At 39.2% G+C, this 18150-nt stretch overlaps 1 protein-coding gene across 4 annotated transcripts in view; it reads left to right on the forward strand.

Moving 5' to 3' along the window:
- The window catches only part of ARHGEF10 (Rho guanine nucleotide exchange factor 10), a 117394-nt gene that overhangs the window by 11832 nt on the left and 87412 nt on the right, over nt 1-18150 (forward strand). For all 4 annotated transcript variants that reach the window (XM_075049252.1, XM_075049250.1, XM_075049253.1 and 1 more), the window contains exon 2: nt 2352-2427. In XM_075049252.1, coding sequence (XP_074905353.1) covers nt 2391-2427 — 37 coding nt within the window. In that variant the 5' untranslated portion in view covers nt 2352-2390. The remainder of the gene's footprint in view (nt 1-2351; nt 2428-18150) is intronic.

Genomic DNA, 18150 nt, shown 5'->3' on the forward strand with positions numbered 1-18150 from the left:
ACACCTTCAACTTGAGTTAGTTCCCCTGCCTCTCAATAGAAGAGTGAAAAACTTCTCTTTGAAATATGGTGCTGTTAGAGATCGTTCATGAACATGCCGGCTGCTACATAAAATGGCAATTATTTTATTTTTATGGAGGGCATTACTGGAATGTACAATACACAAGCTCTCTTTGCTACTGCAATATTTTTCTCAGCATCTAAAAAGTAGAGAAAAATCTGTGGAACTTCAAGATGAATTAATGCAATGTATAAGTCAACCCCTAAGGCATTCTTAAGTGAGAAAGTGTATCTTTCTTCTTGTGAATAACTGCACTGTTCAGATGGGAGCAAGCAGGTCAGTGGCTAGGACTCTTAACACTGGGTCTGTGTCCTTCCTCAACACAATCCTTGTGTAATTCGAAGCAATGTCACTGTGAGCTAGATCAAAATGGAAAACAAGCTGAAAACTTCCATAGCTCAGCTCTGCGTGTTGTTAGTATTTGCTTGTGAGGAAGAAACTGTTTTTAAAAATCATTGTTGAAGTTAACTTCCATAGGTGTTTGAAAACTTGCATCATATGTTTAAATTAAAAAAAAAAATATTCTGAAGGCCTTTTAGCTACTCTGTTAAAGATGTATTTGGAAGAGGTGCCGAGACTAACTTTCAGAGGTTTGCCGGTTATTGCATGTTTCACACTTGAAAAAATCTATGTTCCAGTGATGGTTCAGCTTTAAAGGAATAAAGAAAAATAGCCTTTTCTTCAAACCATAATTTTCCCTCATTTTGGCTGACAATTTTGGTGTGGCAAGATGCATTCCAGACACTTGTAAGCAAGAACACGCCTTTGAGCTCTGCAGATATAAATTGTAGAGAGGCTTTAGAAGGGACAGTGTATAGTGAAAGCACATAATGGAATATTTTCTGTGTTATATATAGATGTTGTATACGTGGATGAATCCTTTCTGAGCCTTGGCTCTGAAACTACTTGGTTTTGCCTAGGACTTGCTTAAGACGATTTAAAAGGGAATTTTGTATGCTTAGAAAATGGAAGTTGTTATGAATTGTCTCATCATATGAGGATCTAGCGCTACCAGAGTTGTTATTTTTCCTGGCATATCTGTCGTGATGATTTGTCCTTGCATACCTGATGTCAGGGAGGCAACCTTCCTGGTTCCTCCTAAGGTTGGATCCTTTTTTGAGGCACTTCCTTCCATTCACTGCTACCTCTTCTGTAAGTGGCAATTGATTTGAGCTCTCTATCCCGATTCGCTTAGTTTATTATTTCTCCACTGTACCTTGATTTTCACTATCCCCTTCAACTTACGCTTTCCATATTTCGGCTGTGGAGACTTTCCAAGGGCTTGAGCTGTTTTGTGTGCTGTTGCCAGCAGAAGTGGTATCTTCTTGAGATTAACATCTATAGGCTACTCAAGAGTAGGACAGAAAATTCAGCATTGGCTCTTCTGCTGTCTTGTGTGGCTTTTGGAAACTTACTTTTCCTCCTCACCCTTGTTCTGAAATCTATCTTTTTGACATGCTGTCTCTTGAGTTAGAGTGAAAATGGGTTTGGGGCAGAAATGTCTGCATTGCTCAGCACAACAGATCCAGTTTTTCCTTCCAGGTGATACTGGAATATCACTATTAAGTACTGTTATGGGGAAGGAAGGAAAATTTCTCTCATGGGTTCTGGGCTTTTACTCTCTCTCAGCGTGTATTCAGGACCAAAGTAAGAGAATGCTCTGCAGGTTTATTCTTTCCCTTAAACCTTGAGATCGATGGCATTTGAGAAAAGAGGAGGAAAGAAAAGGTGCTCAGGAGACTGCTAGCTGGTACTTCACTCTCCTCCGGAGAGGTGGAAGTAAAGGAACTCAAGCGGAGTTTTCAAGATTGCCAAAAAAAAGAAAAGAAGAGAAGCAGCTGTGTATAAAATGTATAGTTAAAACTTGTGACTTCTGATTGCCAAAGAGAGAAAAGCATCTTCAAAACTGATGAGCTTCCTAGAATTTTTATCCCTCTCCCCTTCATGAAGACTTTGAAAGAGAATATATACTCCAAACAGGCATTGAAATAACATGTTTTAGTAATCTGCTTGTGATTGTCACAGTGGGAGCTGCAGAGTACCAAATAGTTTGAAAACTTCATCTTTCTTCAGCTGGCTTATTGAGATCATTAAAAGAATTGGCTCCAATACTGAGGGCTGTGTACATAAAAATTTGGACTACATGTGCCTGGCGTCTTGCTTCAGAATGCATTTCCTCTCTTCCATAATGGTATTAGCTAATAGGTATGAGCTTGGCCAAATTGAAAAGGAGTGTCTCAATATTTGGAAATTATGTTCATCTACAAAACATGTTCCCTTCGTTTTTGCAGGGTTTTTCAGTCTGCTAAAGACGGAGTGGATACACTAGGATGGACACAGAGGAATTCCCTCCCCCACCACCAGAAGGTAATTGAAATAGTTTGGGGTTTAAAGCCAATTTTGTTGTAACAATTTGATTATATTTCCAAAAGTGTTTTTACCTCCCCAACGCTCCTTTTCCCCGTATCACCTTAAGACTTGGTTCCAGTGGTATTTTGCTGAAACATGAGTTCCTGTCATCTACCCTGTCTTGTTCTTGGACCTTGCTTGCTGGTGTTGCAAGAACATGACAGGAAGAAACCTGGGGAGCGATGGTCCTTACAGTCCAAATCTGGAAATACATGTTTTCTAAGGCACCATGTGTGGACTGTATCATCACACCCTTCGTCGTGTGCTTTGGCAGCCTCAAGCATTCATGCACATGGTGGCCTGTAGAGAAAAAACAGCCAAAGCCTGTGGCATGAGCAGGATATTTGGACCAGTGTCTCAAACGCCTGGACAGATTTGGAGTCTGAATTGAGAGGACAGAGAGGGGTGAATTGTTTTCTGTTAGGGCATGTGCTGCTTCCACCAAGCATACTTAATCTGGGCAATGTCTGCTGAGGGCTATAGCTGAAGGACCTTCTTCTGGTGCTGCAGTTCTCTAGCCAGCATGCATTCCCATGGGAAGTGTGCACAGCTGAACCTCTCTGTGGTCAGAGCACAGGATTATGGAAGAGTATTATGTTTGCTGGACTATAGAGCTGGTTCTGTGAAGTTAGTGCTTGGTGGCCCTTGCCTGCTGTATGCTGGTAGCCACTGGTATAGCCCAGGTTTCAGAGGGCACAAAGGTAGGATCTACAAAGACACCGTGTCATTGCCTTCTGTGTTTATGCTCTCTCTAAAAGGATATTGTGTGTGGCTATTTTTTTTCCTGTTTGATTTCCTGTAAACACACCTTTGTGTAGTGCTTGTTATTATATACTTTAAGTCTTAAAAGGATTTGGCTTTTGGTAGTTGGATGCTGGGAGACGACTTAGGATAAGTATTGTATGCTTGTTCTGATCATCCCAAAGTACAAGTTTATGGAGACATGGGTTATGGAGACCTGTGGCTGAACCCAGCACAGCTGTTCTTACTAGCTGGTAAAGTTGCTAGTATAGTTTGTATAGGTAGTGACTTTCCCATAAATTTTTGATCTGTCCCTTATATAGGTCATTATTACTTATGGACTTGCACTCTATTACATTCATCGATATATGTATATATTTATATATATAAAAATAATTATTGCTTATAGGACATTTTACTTCCTGTTCACACAGAAATTATACCTATAGAAAGCCATTTAAGTATGAAAGAGGATTTATATTAGTTTTGTTCAGCCATAACTCTTTAGGAATTTGGGAATTGCCATCCTCGATCAAAACTGCTTTCTCTGTAGCTTAGACACTGCCACACATGGAGATCTGTTACTAGATACTACCTAGGAAATTTGGAATGTGAAAGAAGCAGAAAGTTGTGAAATCAGCTTTTAATGGGTTAGATTTCTGGCCAGCGTTATTGACAGTTTTATTTATGCTCCAAGATATCACTGAGGTTATTGCTGGCAAAAATGCTTCTCCTGTCCTTGGCCTAATCTGTGTGGTCAGGACCCTGAATTTAGCTCTGTTTTGTTTAGTGACAGTTACTGTGAAACTGTCTCTGTTGGATAATCCATCTCCAAAGAAATGTAGTGCTGTGGGGGAAGAGTCATCCCCAAGGAATCAATATTTCCACTTGAGCAGGGGCTGCTGTTTTTCAAAGACAGCTAATAATGGTCGCAACGGCTCCAACTTTGTGCAGTATGTCAGTGTGTGGGATACTATGACAAAAATTCAGGGTAATGTAGTTCAGTATGATTCTAGAATTTGTGTTCTTTCTCTGCAAAGCTCTTTGTGACATGTAGAACTATGTGTATCACATCCTTATTTTCAGACATGTCACTCCTTAATACACTGGGATTAGATTTATTTAACATAAATTGAGATTCCACTCTACCTGGTCTTGCGTCAGTGGATGCTTTCCCTGTCATCTCAAAAAGCGTTGTCTGAAACTATTGGAACTTGTATATTTTTTTTTTACCTTACCATTGCTAACTCTCTTTAAATAGCATATTAATAAAGGAAATATCAGTGAAGATAAACCTTAATAATTACACTAAAATACACTTTAGTTCACGTTCTAGATAATTCTGATGAGCCATTTAGCAGATGGAAAATAAGTTAGGATTTTAGGACCAAGTACAACTGCAAATACACATAACAATTAAAGGAAGGAAACATATGGGAATTTTTTGTAATGGCTGAATTTTTTTTTTGCATGCATATGCACTGGCCACCCATGGTGTCTGCTCAGAAGGGGTGAGCAGCACCTGCTAGTGCCTTCAGACAGTGGGTGCATGGGTGGGTTACTATGGCTCGTAATGAGGATTAGGCTCCCTCTGTGTGCTGGGTGCAGGACCCTTTGATACATCATAAAAAAGTACTTTCAGCTTTTGCGTACCTGAACTGGGGCCACAGATTAAATCACTTGCCTTTTTTTTTTTTTTTTTTTAAAAAAGTTCTTGTGACATCATGGGAATTTTTTCTTTTACCTATTTGTTGTCCTAACAAATGTAGTTGTAGTGTTGAAAGTCATGTGGGTTCCTTTCCATTTACAGGTGTATACCTTGCACTATAATCAATTTTATTCTTGTCAAGTAGGCTTTCCATGGTTTTAACAAGTAAATTCCACAAATTTATTTGTATCAATCCTAATGTATAAAAAGGGGAAAAATAATGGTAAACCTTCATCTTTGTCATGGTGATGCTGTGAGAATGTATATGAAAGCTATGCGATTAAATTCATGTTAAATAATGTCTTTTCATTAGCAATAACCGCCTGAATCTATACCTTGTTTAAGTTAAGGTACAGTTAAGGTCAATAGTAGAGCTGCTTCTGCCACTTATTGATAGGGAAAAACTACATGCGATAAAAGCATGGAAGATAACATATTTTACCTTTATTTAATTTATTATGCTTATGCAACGTATCTGCTTATAGCTATTTGGATATTCCATTCATGCATTGTTAATTAGGCAGTGGCAAGTCCGTGCTAGTTATTTCCCCTACCCCAGAGCAAATTCAAGTACTGAGTAACTTGAGAAAACTTAATGCCTGTCTGCTTCTTCCTCCAGACTGCTTTAAAAAGAGATTCTTCTAGCCATGGTTAAAAACTCCCTAGTATTTTTCTCTGTATATTTTGAATGAATGTATGTGTTAGCAACCAGGGGGCAGTTGGAGGGGGGTAGATGCAAAGGCTTCTTTGGCTAAGAGCATAACCCAAAAAACTGCTTCCAAAATTGACACTTGAGATGATAGTACTAGCTCGTGTTCCCTTCTTCAGTGTGTCTGTGCATATGAATTTATGCACAAAGTGCTGGTTTTTAAGATTCATACATAAAAAATTTCCATGGCTATTTTGTGAAATAAAATAGAGGATGATTCTTGTTCCCTCTGTCAACAACAAAATAACCCAACCCTTTTTAAAAGCTAAATGAAAATGGCAAATTTTATCATGGCTGTAAGTTATAATTATGTTTTTAATTGGTTGCTGTAATGGAATGTCCTTAACCAAACCTATTTAGACAAGAAAAGGATATGCTGTGGACTGCAGACTTTGTAGCGAGGAATTAAAAAGCTGGTAATTCTGAGGATCGGGAATCACATCCTGTTTCTGCTGTAGAGGAGTCGTCTTCATGCTGATGAGCTAGGACCAGAGGTTGGGTGTTTAATGTTAGGATGGTGTTTACGTGTGATGGCCCGTGCTTGTGCTATTACTACGTTATTAGGAGATGGGGTCTCTGGCTGTTTTTCAATTCTTTACTTGAAAAACATCTTATGATCCTGCAAAGTGGAAGAGCTTTTCTGTAAGTGAGGACTGAAGAGGTGTGTATCGGAGCCTGTTTCAAAAGGAAGACCAGCTTTGTTTGCTCAGCAGGATGGATACCTGACAAACAGCTTCTTACCCAAGGGAAGCTGCGGGTGGGAGCGTACTCTGTGTCAGATAGGCTTCTGGTTTTGCATTTTAATCTCTGAATACGTGTGTGTCTCTGTTTCTGGTACATGGCACTATACCTCATGATTTCTCTGTGAAAACTATTAGAAAACATTGGGTGTATTTCCTCATATTGAGTATACTTGCCAAGAACTCATCCCAGTTGTCCTACACCGAGTTGCCTTTTACAACAGTTGTAAGACCCGAAATAAGCTTTAAGCTCTGTTTTGTAATTAAGTGAGTCTATCAGAGTAGCTTAATATATAGTGATGAGATTTGGAGTATGGCTGCATCGCCATACAGTTCTTGAATTGTGAACAGATGGTATATTTTGTTTCCTATTTATAGGAAATCAACATATTATTTATATTAACATTTTAAAGTGAAATACTGACATTTCAGTGTTTGTACAAGGACATTGTGAGAATGAATTTGATAGCATAGTCTTTGTATTACTGCTAAATACTCTCTTTACCTGAGAGAGAATCACTTGTAACTCTTCATTTGGGAAGCGTGAGGTGCCCTTAAAGACCAGCTGTAGTGGAGAGCTGGATGTTCACTCACCTACACTACTGTCCCCAGTACTGTGGGTAAAGCTAGGTGAGAAACCTTGTTCTGCTGAAGTTTGGGATTTAAGATGTTTGTCAATTGAATGAAATTTGTTTTTTTTTTTTTAAACTGAAAACAGACTGGGGATATCTCCTAGACACCGATCATAAAAGCATTTTGTACACCTTTTTATACAAATGATCAGCTCTCTAGGACTGTGAGTGGGATATTTCTTTGTTCCTGATATGGAGGGACATAGAGCAAAGAGGCCAAGGACTTAAATCTGGATATCCTGTATGTGATCGAGTGCTGTGATTGTGTCTTTCCACAGTTATTTTTTGTTGTTTGCCTGCCAGCGCTGGAACACTAAAATAGTCATAGTTCCTCTGTCCCTGAGAAGGAAGTCTGGCTTGAGTCTGCGGGTAAGAGTGAAATAGGAACAACTGTACTCTCATAAAAGTTCCTATTGGGAAGACTTTACATATTCTAACAAAAAAAAAAACTTAGAAAAGTTTTCGATTAACCCTAATAGGGAGCTGCTGGACGGCTGCTGTGTTTTGCTGTGGAGACAACTGTATTTTTCTGCTAGGGGAACTGCTTTTTATTCTGTGTCCTATATAGACTTCTTTCTGATTATTTAGTTACCTTTTGTGCTGTTTAGTGAATGATTTCATAGTTTATTTAGGTTTTAACTGTTCTAAAAAGCTACTTCTGTGACTGAGACAAGAGGCAGTTAAATTGGGGCTTTTATAATATTGACAAGAAAAGCACTTGTGTGTTTTATGATTTAGTTTATGGAAGTGAAGAACACTGGGGGGACCTAAGCTTGTATTTTGGACTAAAGTAAAATAAAAAGATGTTACTTACTATGACTGGGGGATTGAAAGAAGAACACGGCTTAAATGAAACTGCAGCTATAAAGGGAGTTGGTCTTGCACTAAACGGCATTGTTTTTTAGATATCTATTTTCAGCATACAGACAGTTACAAATGATGGTAAAAGAGGAGCCAAGATTTCAGAAGAATGAGAACAGAATATGAATTGTAGTTATGAATGGTCCCTTGTTTTTGAAGCTGGCAGTAGCTTGCTGGTGTCTGACATCCCATCTGTAACAGAACAATTTATTTATTTCTAAAGATCACATTTCTCTCAGTAAATAAAGGAAAATGCATTGTTTAAGGTAAGGATCAATTATTTTGTGTGACAATTCAGACAAGCTGTGTAACAAAGAGTAACAACAAAATTCCCATTGCAAAAATGGAGCTATGGTGTCACATGTTACTCCTAATTATGTGTTTTTTCTTCTAGCCAAGTGTATTTGAGCATTGGGAAAACAAGAAAAAGAAAGAAAATAAATAGATTAATTAAAAACTTCTGGTTTTAGCATCTACAAAGAAAACACAGTTTACATAGATGTAATATCTTATTTTGGTTTGAAGTAATACAGTAAAATCTTTGCTAAATGTTTATACTGTGTTAAATGATCAGATGTGATTTACTGCCATAGATTTGAGAGGTTGACTTCATTCTTTTGATAGTATTTGGTGTTTTCTTTCTGAATAAGTTATAGTTGTTTATTCACTCAGCTGCTCTGTAAGGTGACTTTACTGTTGTACTTGCTAGCTGTGTGCAGGGCCAAGGCCCAGGCATGTTTGTTGAAAAGAGCAATTGATGATGAGATAAAGGGCTTCCAAGGGGCCGCAGCAAAACTTTATCTTTGGTCTGGGGTAACTAGTATTGTTTGCTTAAAAGACAAGCAAATTGTAAAGGAATTTGTACTGATTTTGGGGTGTTCTTTCAATGAAGAGTTGTGTAAGCTAAGTTCTGAAATTTTAATTTCAAACAGTGAGCTAACGTATAAGGAGAGATGTGAATTATTTTTTTTTCTTTGCTGCTTTTGCCTTTTTAGGACTTGTATCTAGCATTAACTGGCCAGGATAAATTGCTGCCAAATAACTGAGGGATTTTTGGGGGTTGGGTTTTTTTAATTCTATTTCAGTGATCCTGGTAAATATTCGCTAACCATGCCTAAAGCCTCTAATGATTCTACTCTGGAGTTTACAGAGAGATTAACTTTTTTTATACATTGTTATAATTCTTTTATCTTGTGCATGAGCACGGGTAAAAACTTGTTTGCATTATGATAAGTTAAATAAAGTGTCTGAATTATTGAATGAAACATTTATTAGGCACTGCATGCTTTTGCTGCAGAGAGGAACTGAAACTATGCCTAGCAATCTGAGGAAAACATATGTGATAAACCTTTTTTGGGGGGAAGAAGCCTCCAACCCTTTGTATATACTTTCTTTTTTCTTCCTCATTGAAATAATCTTTCCAGGAAATGCGACCTTGTCATAGTTCCATTAAAATGAATACAGAAGATGATTTAGTCTGCCAAAGTAGAGTTGTTGCAGGAATACATCTCATTGTTAAATAGTCTGTTGTTGAGCTCAATAACTTTGGTTAGGTGAAAGCATCATAGTTCCTGAAGAATCTTCTGTTATGCTGGTACAGGTTTCTCCAGGGGCTGGAAGAAGGACGTGTGTGCTCCTGTGCGATGGGGATGCCGCCACGGATGGGTGGCTTCCCAGTCTCTGTATTCCCAGTTGTGTATGTTACTGGGACAGACAAAGGGAAATCCAGGTGCTGGGAGCGGTGAAGTGGTTCAGTGTAACGTGTCCGGAGGATCTTAGCAGTGTTCTGTGTTGCAAAGGAAGGTGGAAGTAAAATTAACTTTGGCTGGGATTGCTCTTTCCTACTTGCGTATCTGTTGGTGACCCACTCATGTTTGCACATGAGGAACGCTTGCCAGCCAGATTCTTAAGATGACTCTTCGTGTTGGAAGAAATTCCTTCCTGACTTCCATGTGGACTGGCTGAAGCTCTGAATCATGAAGTTTGGTTATGGCAGTCATCTTCAGCCAATGTTGGGGCCAAGGCAGAGCTTCCTTTCCCTTCCATGGCTAATGAAAGGAGGCAATGAAAAGGACTCTGAGGCTGATGGACTGAAAGGTCCCAAGGAAACGCTATTGTTGCCCTGCCCAAGCCAGTGTCCACCAAGGCGATACAATTTCTGGTAGAAGCTGTGTTAAAAGGGTATTGTAAAACAGGATTTCGGAGAGTTCAGTTAGTGAGTCTTGATGTAAGAATTACTGTTTTCGTGAGTTTGCTTGAATTCCCCAGGTATACTTTTTTTGAGCTATAACAGGACCTTAGTATGTTAGGACAAAGAAGAGCAAGATGCATTAAAACAATAATTAAAAGAAATGCTAAGAAAGGCGATGCTATAAAACTCCCTCCCCATTAGTTGCTGGGATAATGGATTTGTCAAACTTTGCATATATTAAACTGTGTTTACAAATCAGTCTATCTGTATAGTGCTCTTTAGGCTGGGCAAAGGGGTAACAACAGAAATGAGTAGGTGAGGAGTCAGCTGAAATCCAAAATATTTCCAGTATTGTCCTGGATTTACAGGACATAACTGTTCTGTTCTAGTCTATAAATTTTTCTGTAGTAAAAGATGCTGTAAATTGCTGTAAAGGTTGATTTCTAGATTGTTTCCTTGTTCAGAATACATTGAGGAGAAAACACAAATAGTTAAATCTAAATTATTTTTAAGCGTGTGAACAGGTTGCGCACAGTGCTCTGGGAGTGTTAGACAGAGTTATTGTTGGGAAAAAGGAACCCGTGGCAGCATGTCCAAAAAGGCAAATCAATCCCCAAAGCCACGTGCATCTTCTGAGCCCGGCCTGGGCCGTTGCCGTGGAAGGAGGCTGAGTGTATGAACGCCTTCGATGCTGATAAGGAAGTTGGGTGCTTTTCAGTGTTCAAAGTGTTGCTTTTGGGGAGTGCCAGCAAGTCCTTCAGTTTTCACATTGCTAGATAAAGGGTTTTCAGCCTGGACCAATGACCCAGATTTTAGGCATCCCTTTGCCTAAGCCATCCGAAGGTTTGGTCTAGGAAGTATGTACGGTTGCTGGCAAGATAGAGAAAGAAACATGATCCAAAAATGAAGTCAAATCCCTTGCTACTTCATATGCAAAATATGTCAGCCTGGTAGAAGGACGTTGCTAGACATGATCCAAGGCCTAGGATACTTCAGCTTTTGCTCTGGGTGGGCTTCAGCTCTTTTTAGTATGATACACAGTTTATGGACCCGAACTGTATGTTTTCTTTCTGTAGAAGTGGTATCTCGTGCTCCCTGTTTTAGGCCTCCAGGGTCTCTTTTTGCCATTCTCTGCTTCATGGGACTCCCAATTACTCTTAAAGTCCTTTCAGTCCAAGGTATTATCAGCTGATTGCTAATTAGAATTAAATAGACTATATTAGAGAAATGCATATTCCTCAAACCATTAAACAGTAATTGCTTCAATGTAAAAAGTAATTATTTGGAAAACTAGATGTTAATAGAAGATACCTGCTAGGAAAAAAATGTGAAGAAATAAAGAACAAGCCAGACTGCTCTCACTGGTGGAAATTTCCTTAAAAATGGTTATTTTCTCACAAATATATCAACTATGTGGTAAAAGCTACATTTCCTAGAAAGTTTCCCTTAGTATCCTATGATTAGCCAACGTGCTCCATCCCTGCACTGCCAGAGCTGGATGCTTCATTTTCCCAATGACTTTGTAGCCCTTCTGCTGTTTGATTTCTGTTTTATTAAAGCTCTCTGGATTTCCCATTCCCTGTGTGGCTTGTCCATTTGGCAGCACGTTATAGGCGAGTTCAGCAGTTTGTATGCACGATAGCGGATGCTGAGCTCGGCTACGCAGCCACCATCAGCACCAATCTCTGCCAACAGACAGGTCAGACAACAAGGTAGCTTTTGTGTTTTGACTGCTATACCCCATGTTAGGTGCCTGGTGGCATTTATACTAATTCAGACTGGTAACCTTGGTACTATTAAGTGTATTAGTATTCCTCTAGTACTGATGGAAAGCTGATAGCCTTTAATATGGATAGGTGTTTTTTAGCATAGATAGTGATCTATCATATATAGATCTATAATGGCTGTACATACTTGCCATACAGCATCTTCTTTTAAGGACTTCACTTGCTGCACATCAGCAACGTTTCTTGGTGAAATTTTAGTGGCAGAATCTATGATTAAGGTGCTGAGGTGGAAAAGACCTGCTTGGGACCAGGCTTGGTCTATGTTTCTGGCCGTGGCAGGCAATACCAGTGTCACCAGTGTGCCGAACATAAAGGGAGTTGAAGTAAATGGTCACAAAATGCTGATTTTACATAACAGCTTTTCTGATTATAGCATAGCCGGTGCTGAAAAGCATCTTGTGGGGTTACAAAGGAGTCCAGGTCTGCTGGTGTTGCTGCCGCTACAGCCTAGTTAATGTCTAATGTTTTTATTTTATAGACTTTTGATTTTTTTGTAACAAGCTAACTTGAAGCCTAATTTTTAGCATTGTGAGTAGTTTGTAACGTTCAGCGTTTTTGGTATTTGTAAATCTTTCCTAACGTCCACAGATCTGGGCTTTATTTCAAGAAATTAAATTCTTTAGTATTAGGCATGCTGCTGTTAGCAGTCTCTCTCTGAAACTTGAGCAGCCAGATTCATCATTCTTTTGACTTCAATTTTGAGTTTGTTTTTTATCCAGAGTAATAATATCTGTAGTGCATGCTTGACAACATAATAAGTATGTAATGTGTGTATTTATGAAATACTAAAGAAGCATTTTTACTTATTTCTTTGTTGTTTATTTGCAGGGAGAGCCTGTTAATTCATGTGGTTTTTCTTTTGTTTCCATCACTGGAAACACTTTCTGCATGAATGTGTACTGTTTAATTTTGTTGGGGGTTTTTTTGTAACTGTTTTCCGCAGAGACTTGTAATGCAGACATTGTGGTCATGCTTTGGATGTGTGCACGAGCTGTGTATAATTAGCAGCGTGCCTGTACCGCAGGGACCTGGGTTTCCTGCAGCGCCAGCTTAGCACAACTGCAAGTGAAAGGGGCATGAAAGTCCTTGGCTCTGATCCGCTTCCCATGGGAAGGAGTGCTCACCCCTGTGTTTTTTGCATACACAGGTTTGCTTTAGACTTTTCTTTCCCCCAGCAGAATAGACGCTTTCCACCTGCGTGACCGTAGGAGGAGCTGATTTGCGGATGCCGGCGGTGTGCTGGCACATGTCACGCTGTGACTTGGAAGTGTCGGTGAAGGGCAGCGTTTGCAGGAGCACTTGCCCCTAAAAGCCAGCCTTCCTCTTGGGGGTCCCTCCTGCCCTGGCCAGCCACTCTGGACACCTCGCCCCTCTCCCCGCACAAGTGCCAGGAGAGGTGTCATTTGGGGAAGGGCAGGAGAGAGACGTGTGAGCCGGGTACCACCACGAAAGAAGGTTTAACTTTGATTTTTCTCTCCTGATACCGAAGAAGTAGTGGTCACGAGTGGGAGACGTGAGTGGGTAGAAAATACCATGTTGCTTTCTAGCTGTAGGAATGCAGTCTGAGTGCTAAAAAGCTGGGAGAAGCTAGAGGCTGTCCAGTGGTGACTGAGTCTCTTAAAACCTTTTTGCAAGTTCCTGCTGAATATGAATCAACTGTTATTTTCCAGAGGTTTACAAGTTGGCCAAATCGGGGAACTTTTGCAGGCATGAGTGTTTCCTAGCACAAGGTTCACTTTTCTGACAAACACCAAGCCTCTGCTACGAAATTTCACCTGAAATAAAAAGTGAACAGCTCGAGAGCTCGTTCATCGTGGAGCACAGTCAGCATGGTATGTTTGGGCACAAACGGTTAGTTTTACAAAAGTAATGATAACTTTAACATTCAGGTATTTCCTGGTATGTGCACACTTCCATTTCTTATTTCCATCTAGTGCCTTGTGCACTTACATAAGGAGCTGGGCAGATTTTAACCCTTTAGAAATAAGGGTTGGAAAAGGCAAGTGTATCTCGTCTGAGAAATCTCTGGAAAGTATCACAGTTAAGTAATAAGCACTCACATTGCTATACCTGGCCATTTGCTTTGATTTGTAACCTTTGTAAGTTACCAATTTTTAAAATACCTAAAAATACTCTAAGATAGGAAACTTTTTTTAGTATTTTTTACTGAAAAGTTTTGCTTATGTCAAGATACTCAAGACTTTGTAGGAAGTTGAAAAGTGGGGAATTCAGTTTGAAGGAAGGTGGGTCTATGCAGTCCCAAGTGTCTTGTTGCAATCCAAAATACGTGAGTAAAAAAGGTAGATGTTTTAAAACTGCACGTTAGAATAAGAACAAGCAGCTCCTGCCAGTCTGCTTTAGGTTCATTTATATTAATATTTTTTTCACTAAACAGGAATTAGATATTTTCCATCTGAAGCATTATACACTTATTTTCTTCATTGGTCAGTGTAAGGTGGTGATATGGTAAAAGTGACTAAAAATGTTTATCATTTAGAAAAAAAAGAAAATTTGGCATTCAGTGAATATACAAGAGAGATTACACTGTAGATCCTTCCCCGCCCCCCCCCCCCAAAAAAAAAAAAAAAGGCATTGGAAGAAAGGTGACTGTTAGAGGGAGAAAAAAAATTAGTTTTCCCTTCTAAGAACGTGCACATTTATAGTTTCCTTCAGTCTCTAGAAAATTCTTTGTCATAGATTCTTTCAAATATAATAGATGTATTTCTTCTTTTTGTTCCATAGTTCCCTGCTAACTTTAATTTAAAAAAAAAAAAAAATTAAGACTACAACTGATTGCAAGGGTGACATTCCTAATTATACAGAAGCCTTACTTTGATTTCTAAAGATATTTTTCAAACCTTAAAACATAACATAAAATATTCATATTTCTTGATGGCAGCATGCCTGTTTATGTCCAGGGCTTCCAGGTTTGTTGTTACCATGCTCCAGACTGCTGAACTGTTCCTGCTTGGGATTCTGTTTCTTTCTTCCTTATTCCATGGAAAACCATGTTAAAACTCAGTTGACTTCTTCAACATCATCTCTGATTTACACGATTGCAAGGGAGGACAGAGTTTTGGGGTGCCTTTTTTCCCCTGTGTGTTCGCACTGTGTTCAAAGTGCACTTGATAGTAAGTACAGAGCTATTTTGTCTTCTGTATCTCTAAAATAAACTGTTGAAGAAAACTTTTAATGAAGCTTCACAAGCTTAATCTCAGCTTTAAAATTAATGTCACTCTTTTAACTCTTTAGCTCTATTACAGTGAACTATAAATAAATTAAGGAAAATGAATGGGAAAGCAGCAGATAGTGCCAAGAATGCTTTGCAATTGGCAGTGCAACCAAAAATTGTTAAATTTACTTATGCCCCAGCAGGTCTCTGTAAACACAGCCTAAGTTAGCTTGTTTTTGAAGTCAGCTTAAGAAAAAGTCATTTCACTGAATAACATACCACAGAAAAAAGTCATAAATCCATGTGTTGTGCTAACAGTTATGAGAGTATATATTCCTTTTTCTAATCCTAAATTCGCACTTTCACACTTAATTTAACTTGAAGGCAATTTTTCCGTTATATCAGATTATTTTTTTCCATGCTTTAAAACTCCAAATAGAAATTTTTAGAAATGCAAGAATTTCCCTGAAGCATTTGCAAAGCAAATGCTGCAGAACAGTATTGGCATAAGATGAGAAAGTTTAATCAATTATTGTATTCTCATTGTTCTGGTTGGCATGCGTAAAGTTAAGGATGTGAGTAGTGGTGAAAGGGCAAATTGGTTTTTCAGTAACTAATTTAATTATTCGACGTAATTCCAGGCAGACTCTGTAATCCTAAGCAGTCTATGATTATTACTTTGGCAAAAAAAAAAAGGCATTTTAAAATTATGTAAAAAAAAAAAAAAAGTAGTTGTCCTCTATGTGATTGTTGGAGGTGGGGGGGGGTTGCCTTTGGAAATCCCCTCCTCAGCCCCACAGTTTTTTTTTCTGCAAGCACAGTTGCCTGGAAATGCATTTTTTGGTTTGATCTTTTTGATTTACAGTTAAAGGGTTGGAGGAACTGGGGCTTTCTTCATAAGCATGAAATTTTGCAAGATCTGGGGTGGGTTTTTGTAGCCAAATTCAGCCCAAGTGGAACTATGCTGTGTGTCTTCCTAACTCATTGTAGCACTTCACAAGTGCTTTTGTGTGTGTGTGTTGTTTTGACATAACACAGCTGTAGAAAAAGAACATATTTTCAAAACTGTAGTTATTCATGATGTCTTTTATTGTATGACATAATCTGTATGTATCTGCAGTGTTGAGCAGCTCTTCAGTTGAAGCAAAAAGCACCCCCCCCCTTATTTTTGTTATTAAAATACTTTTTCTGTCAAATGAAATAGTATGCCCTTGAGATTAAAAGCTTAAAGGAGAATATTTTTATTAAGTATGAGGCTGAAGGGATCAGTACATTTTAAGGGTTAAAGTTTATCTTTATACCTGCAGAATTAAGCAAATGCAGAAGTGATGCAAAGCTGAAATACAGTTTCAAGACTTGCTTTCTGAAGTGAGGGTATTTGTCTCCAGTCTGCCCTTTCTAAAGGACGTGTAATCTGAGAAAGGAATTTCTCTCTTTTTTTGTCTGTTTTGTAATCGTAACCCACTGTCCCATCAGTGACGTGATTTAGGGGATCTTTCCAGGCTGTAGTGCCCAATTACAGGGTTCTGTGCCTTCTTTATTTATGATGCAAAGTAAATGTTTCTGAATCAACGAAACAGGGCAGCCAGTAACAGCCATTACAGGAAAAAAATTAGGTGGCACCTTCAACTTTTTTTTTTTTACTGAAGTTGAGCAAGTCAATTCCTATGTTAAGATTTCTTCCCACAATCATAAAATATGAGTTGGTTGCTTTTTCAGGGGGAATGGGGAGGCATGTTGAAGGGGAAGAGTGCATCGGTTGACCAGGTTTTGCTCTTGGGTCCTGAGTCATTCCTTTTGCTTTTAGTGTCTCAAATTACCTTTTTTTGCCAGTGGCAGGTCTTGTCTGCCTCTGACAAATGGCACTGCGCCGGACCTGAGTCCCTGGGGAATTGCATCAGTGCAAAAGTGCTAGAGTAGGGAGTTATCAGGCATCTGATACCTAACTTACCTTTATACGCCCCAAGGAAGTATTTGGATCCAGAAGCTCCCTAATTTATCAGCCACAAAAACTCAGAGGAGCCTGCTGCTCCCGTGACGTTTCCCTGCGTGGCTCGAGCGTTTCATAAGCATACATGCTTTTTCTTTTGCCAATGCCTAGAATTCACTTCCAGTGAGCAGATGGGTTCATGGCTCTCAGCTGAGCCTTGCTCCAGCAGTGCCCCAGTCGCCCGAGTGGCCTAAACCTGCAGAAGGGATCAACTCATTCCAGTAACCTCATCTTCCCCCTCCTCCCACCATACCAAGTGCAGACAGAGCTAGTTTATGTATTTGAATGGTTGCTGCTGTGGTTTACTTCTATAGTACAGGGAGAGGAGTGGCAGGTAGCAGTGCGTGTCCGTGAGAAGTTGTGGGTATGTAGCTGTCACCCTGCTTGTGACTGCCGTCTCCTTATCAGCCTAGCCTGCGTGACTAACCAACGTTTCACACACTGGTAATCACAAAACCCACTCTACATAGTATTTCACAGGTTTGTGTTTTCCAAATTTGAAGTACGCAGACATGGTGAAACCATAAAGAAACCAAAAAAAACCAGAAATAAAACACACACCCCCCCCTTCTTCTTCTTTTCCCCATTACTGTTAAGCAGCAAGTAGTACAGCCTAGTCAGATGGATGCTGAATCGGGAAGAATGCTGTGATTGTCTTGAATCACTTGGAAGAGCTCTACAGGATTTTTTGTATCTTTCAGGGAAAAAAAAAAAATTAATATTGCTAATGGATAAAAGCCAAAATTAAAAGCCTTAGTCCAAAGGCTGACTTCATACAGAAGGCTTTTTAAAAAGCATCAAAATGAAATTAAATGTCCTGCTGCCTCAGCCATAAACCATGACAATAAATGCAGGATAACCCCTTTTTTGTTCCTTACTATTTTTGCAATTAGTTCACTTTTTTCTCCTGCAGAGAGGCTGCATGAAAGATCTTGTTATTTGTGGCTGTGATAAAATATGCTGGCTCAGCCTGCCTGAAGAAACAGAAGCCTTGGCAGGAATGCTGATTACTATGACAATCAAAGCGGTCTAGAGCTGTGGTTTGTGTGGGTTTTATCATAAACATACAAAACGCATCCTGGATGGTAGAAAAGCTGATAATATCATCATGACTCAGGAGATCCAATTGTCCTTGCAAGACTTTCTCATA

This window comes from Buteo buteo, chromosome 17 (genome assembly GCF_964188355.1).
Source record: "Buteo buteo chromosome 17, bButBut1.hap1.1, whole genome shotgun sequence".
NCBI classification, from domain to species: domain Eukaryota; kingdom Metazoa; phylum Chordata; class Aves; order Accipitriformes; family Accipitridae; genus Buteo; species Buteo buteo.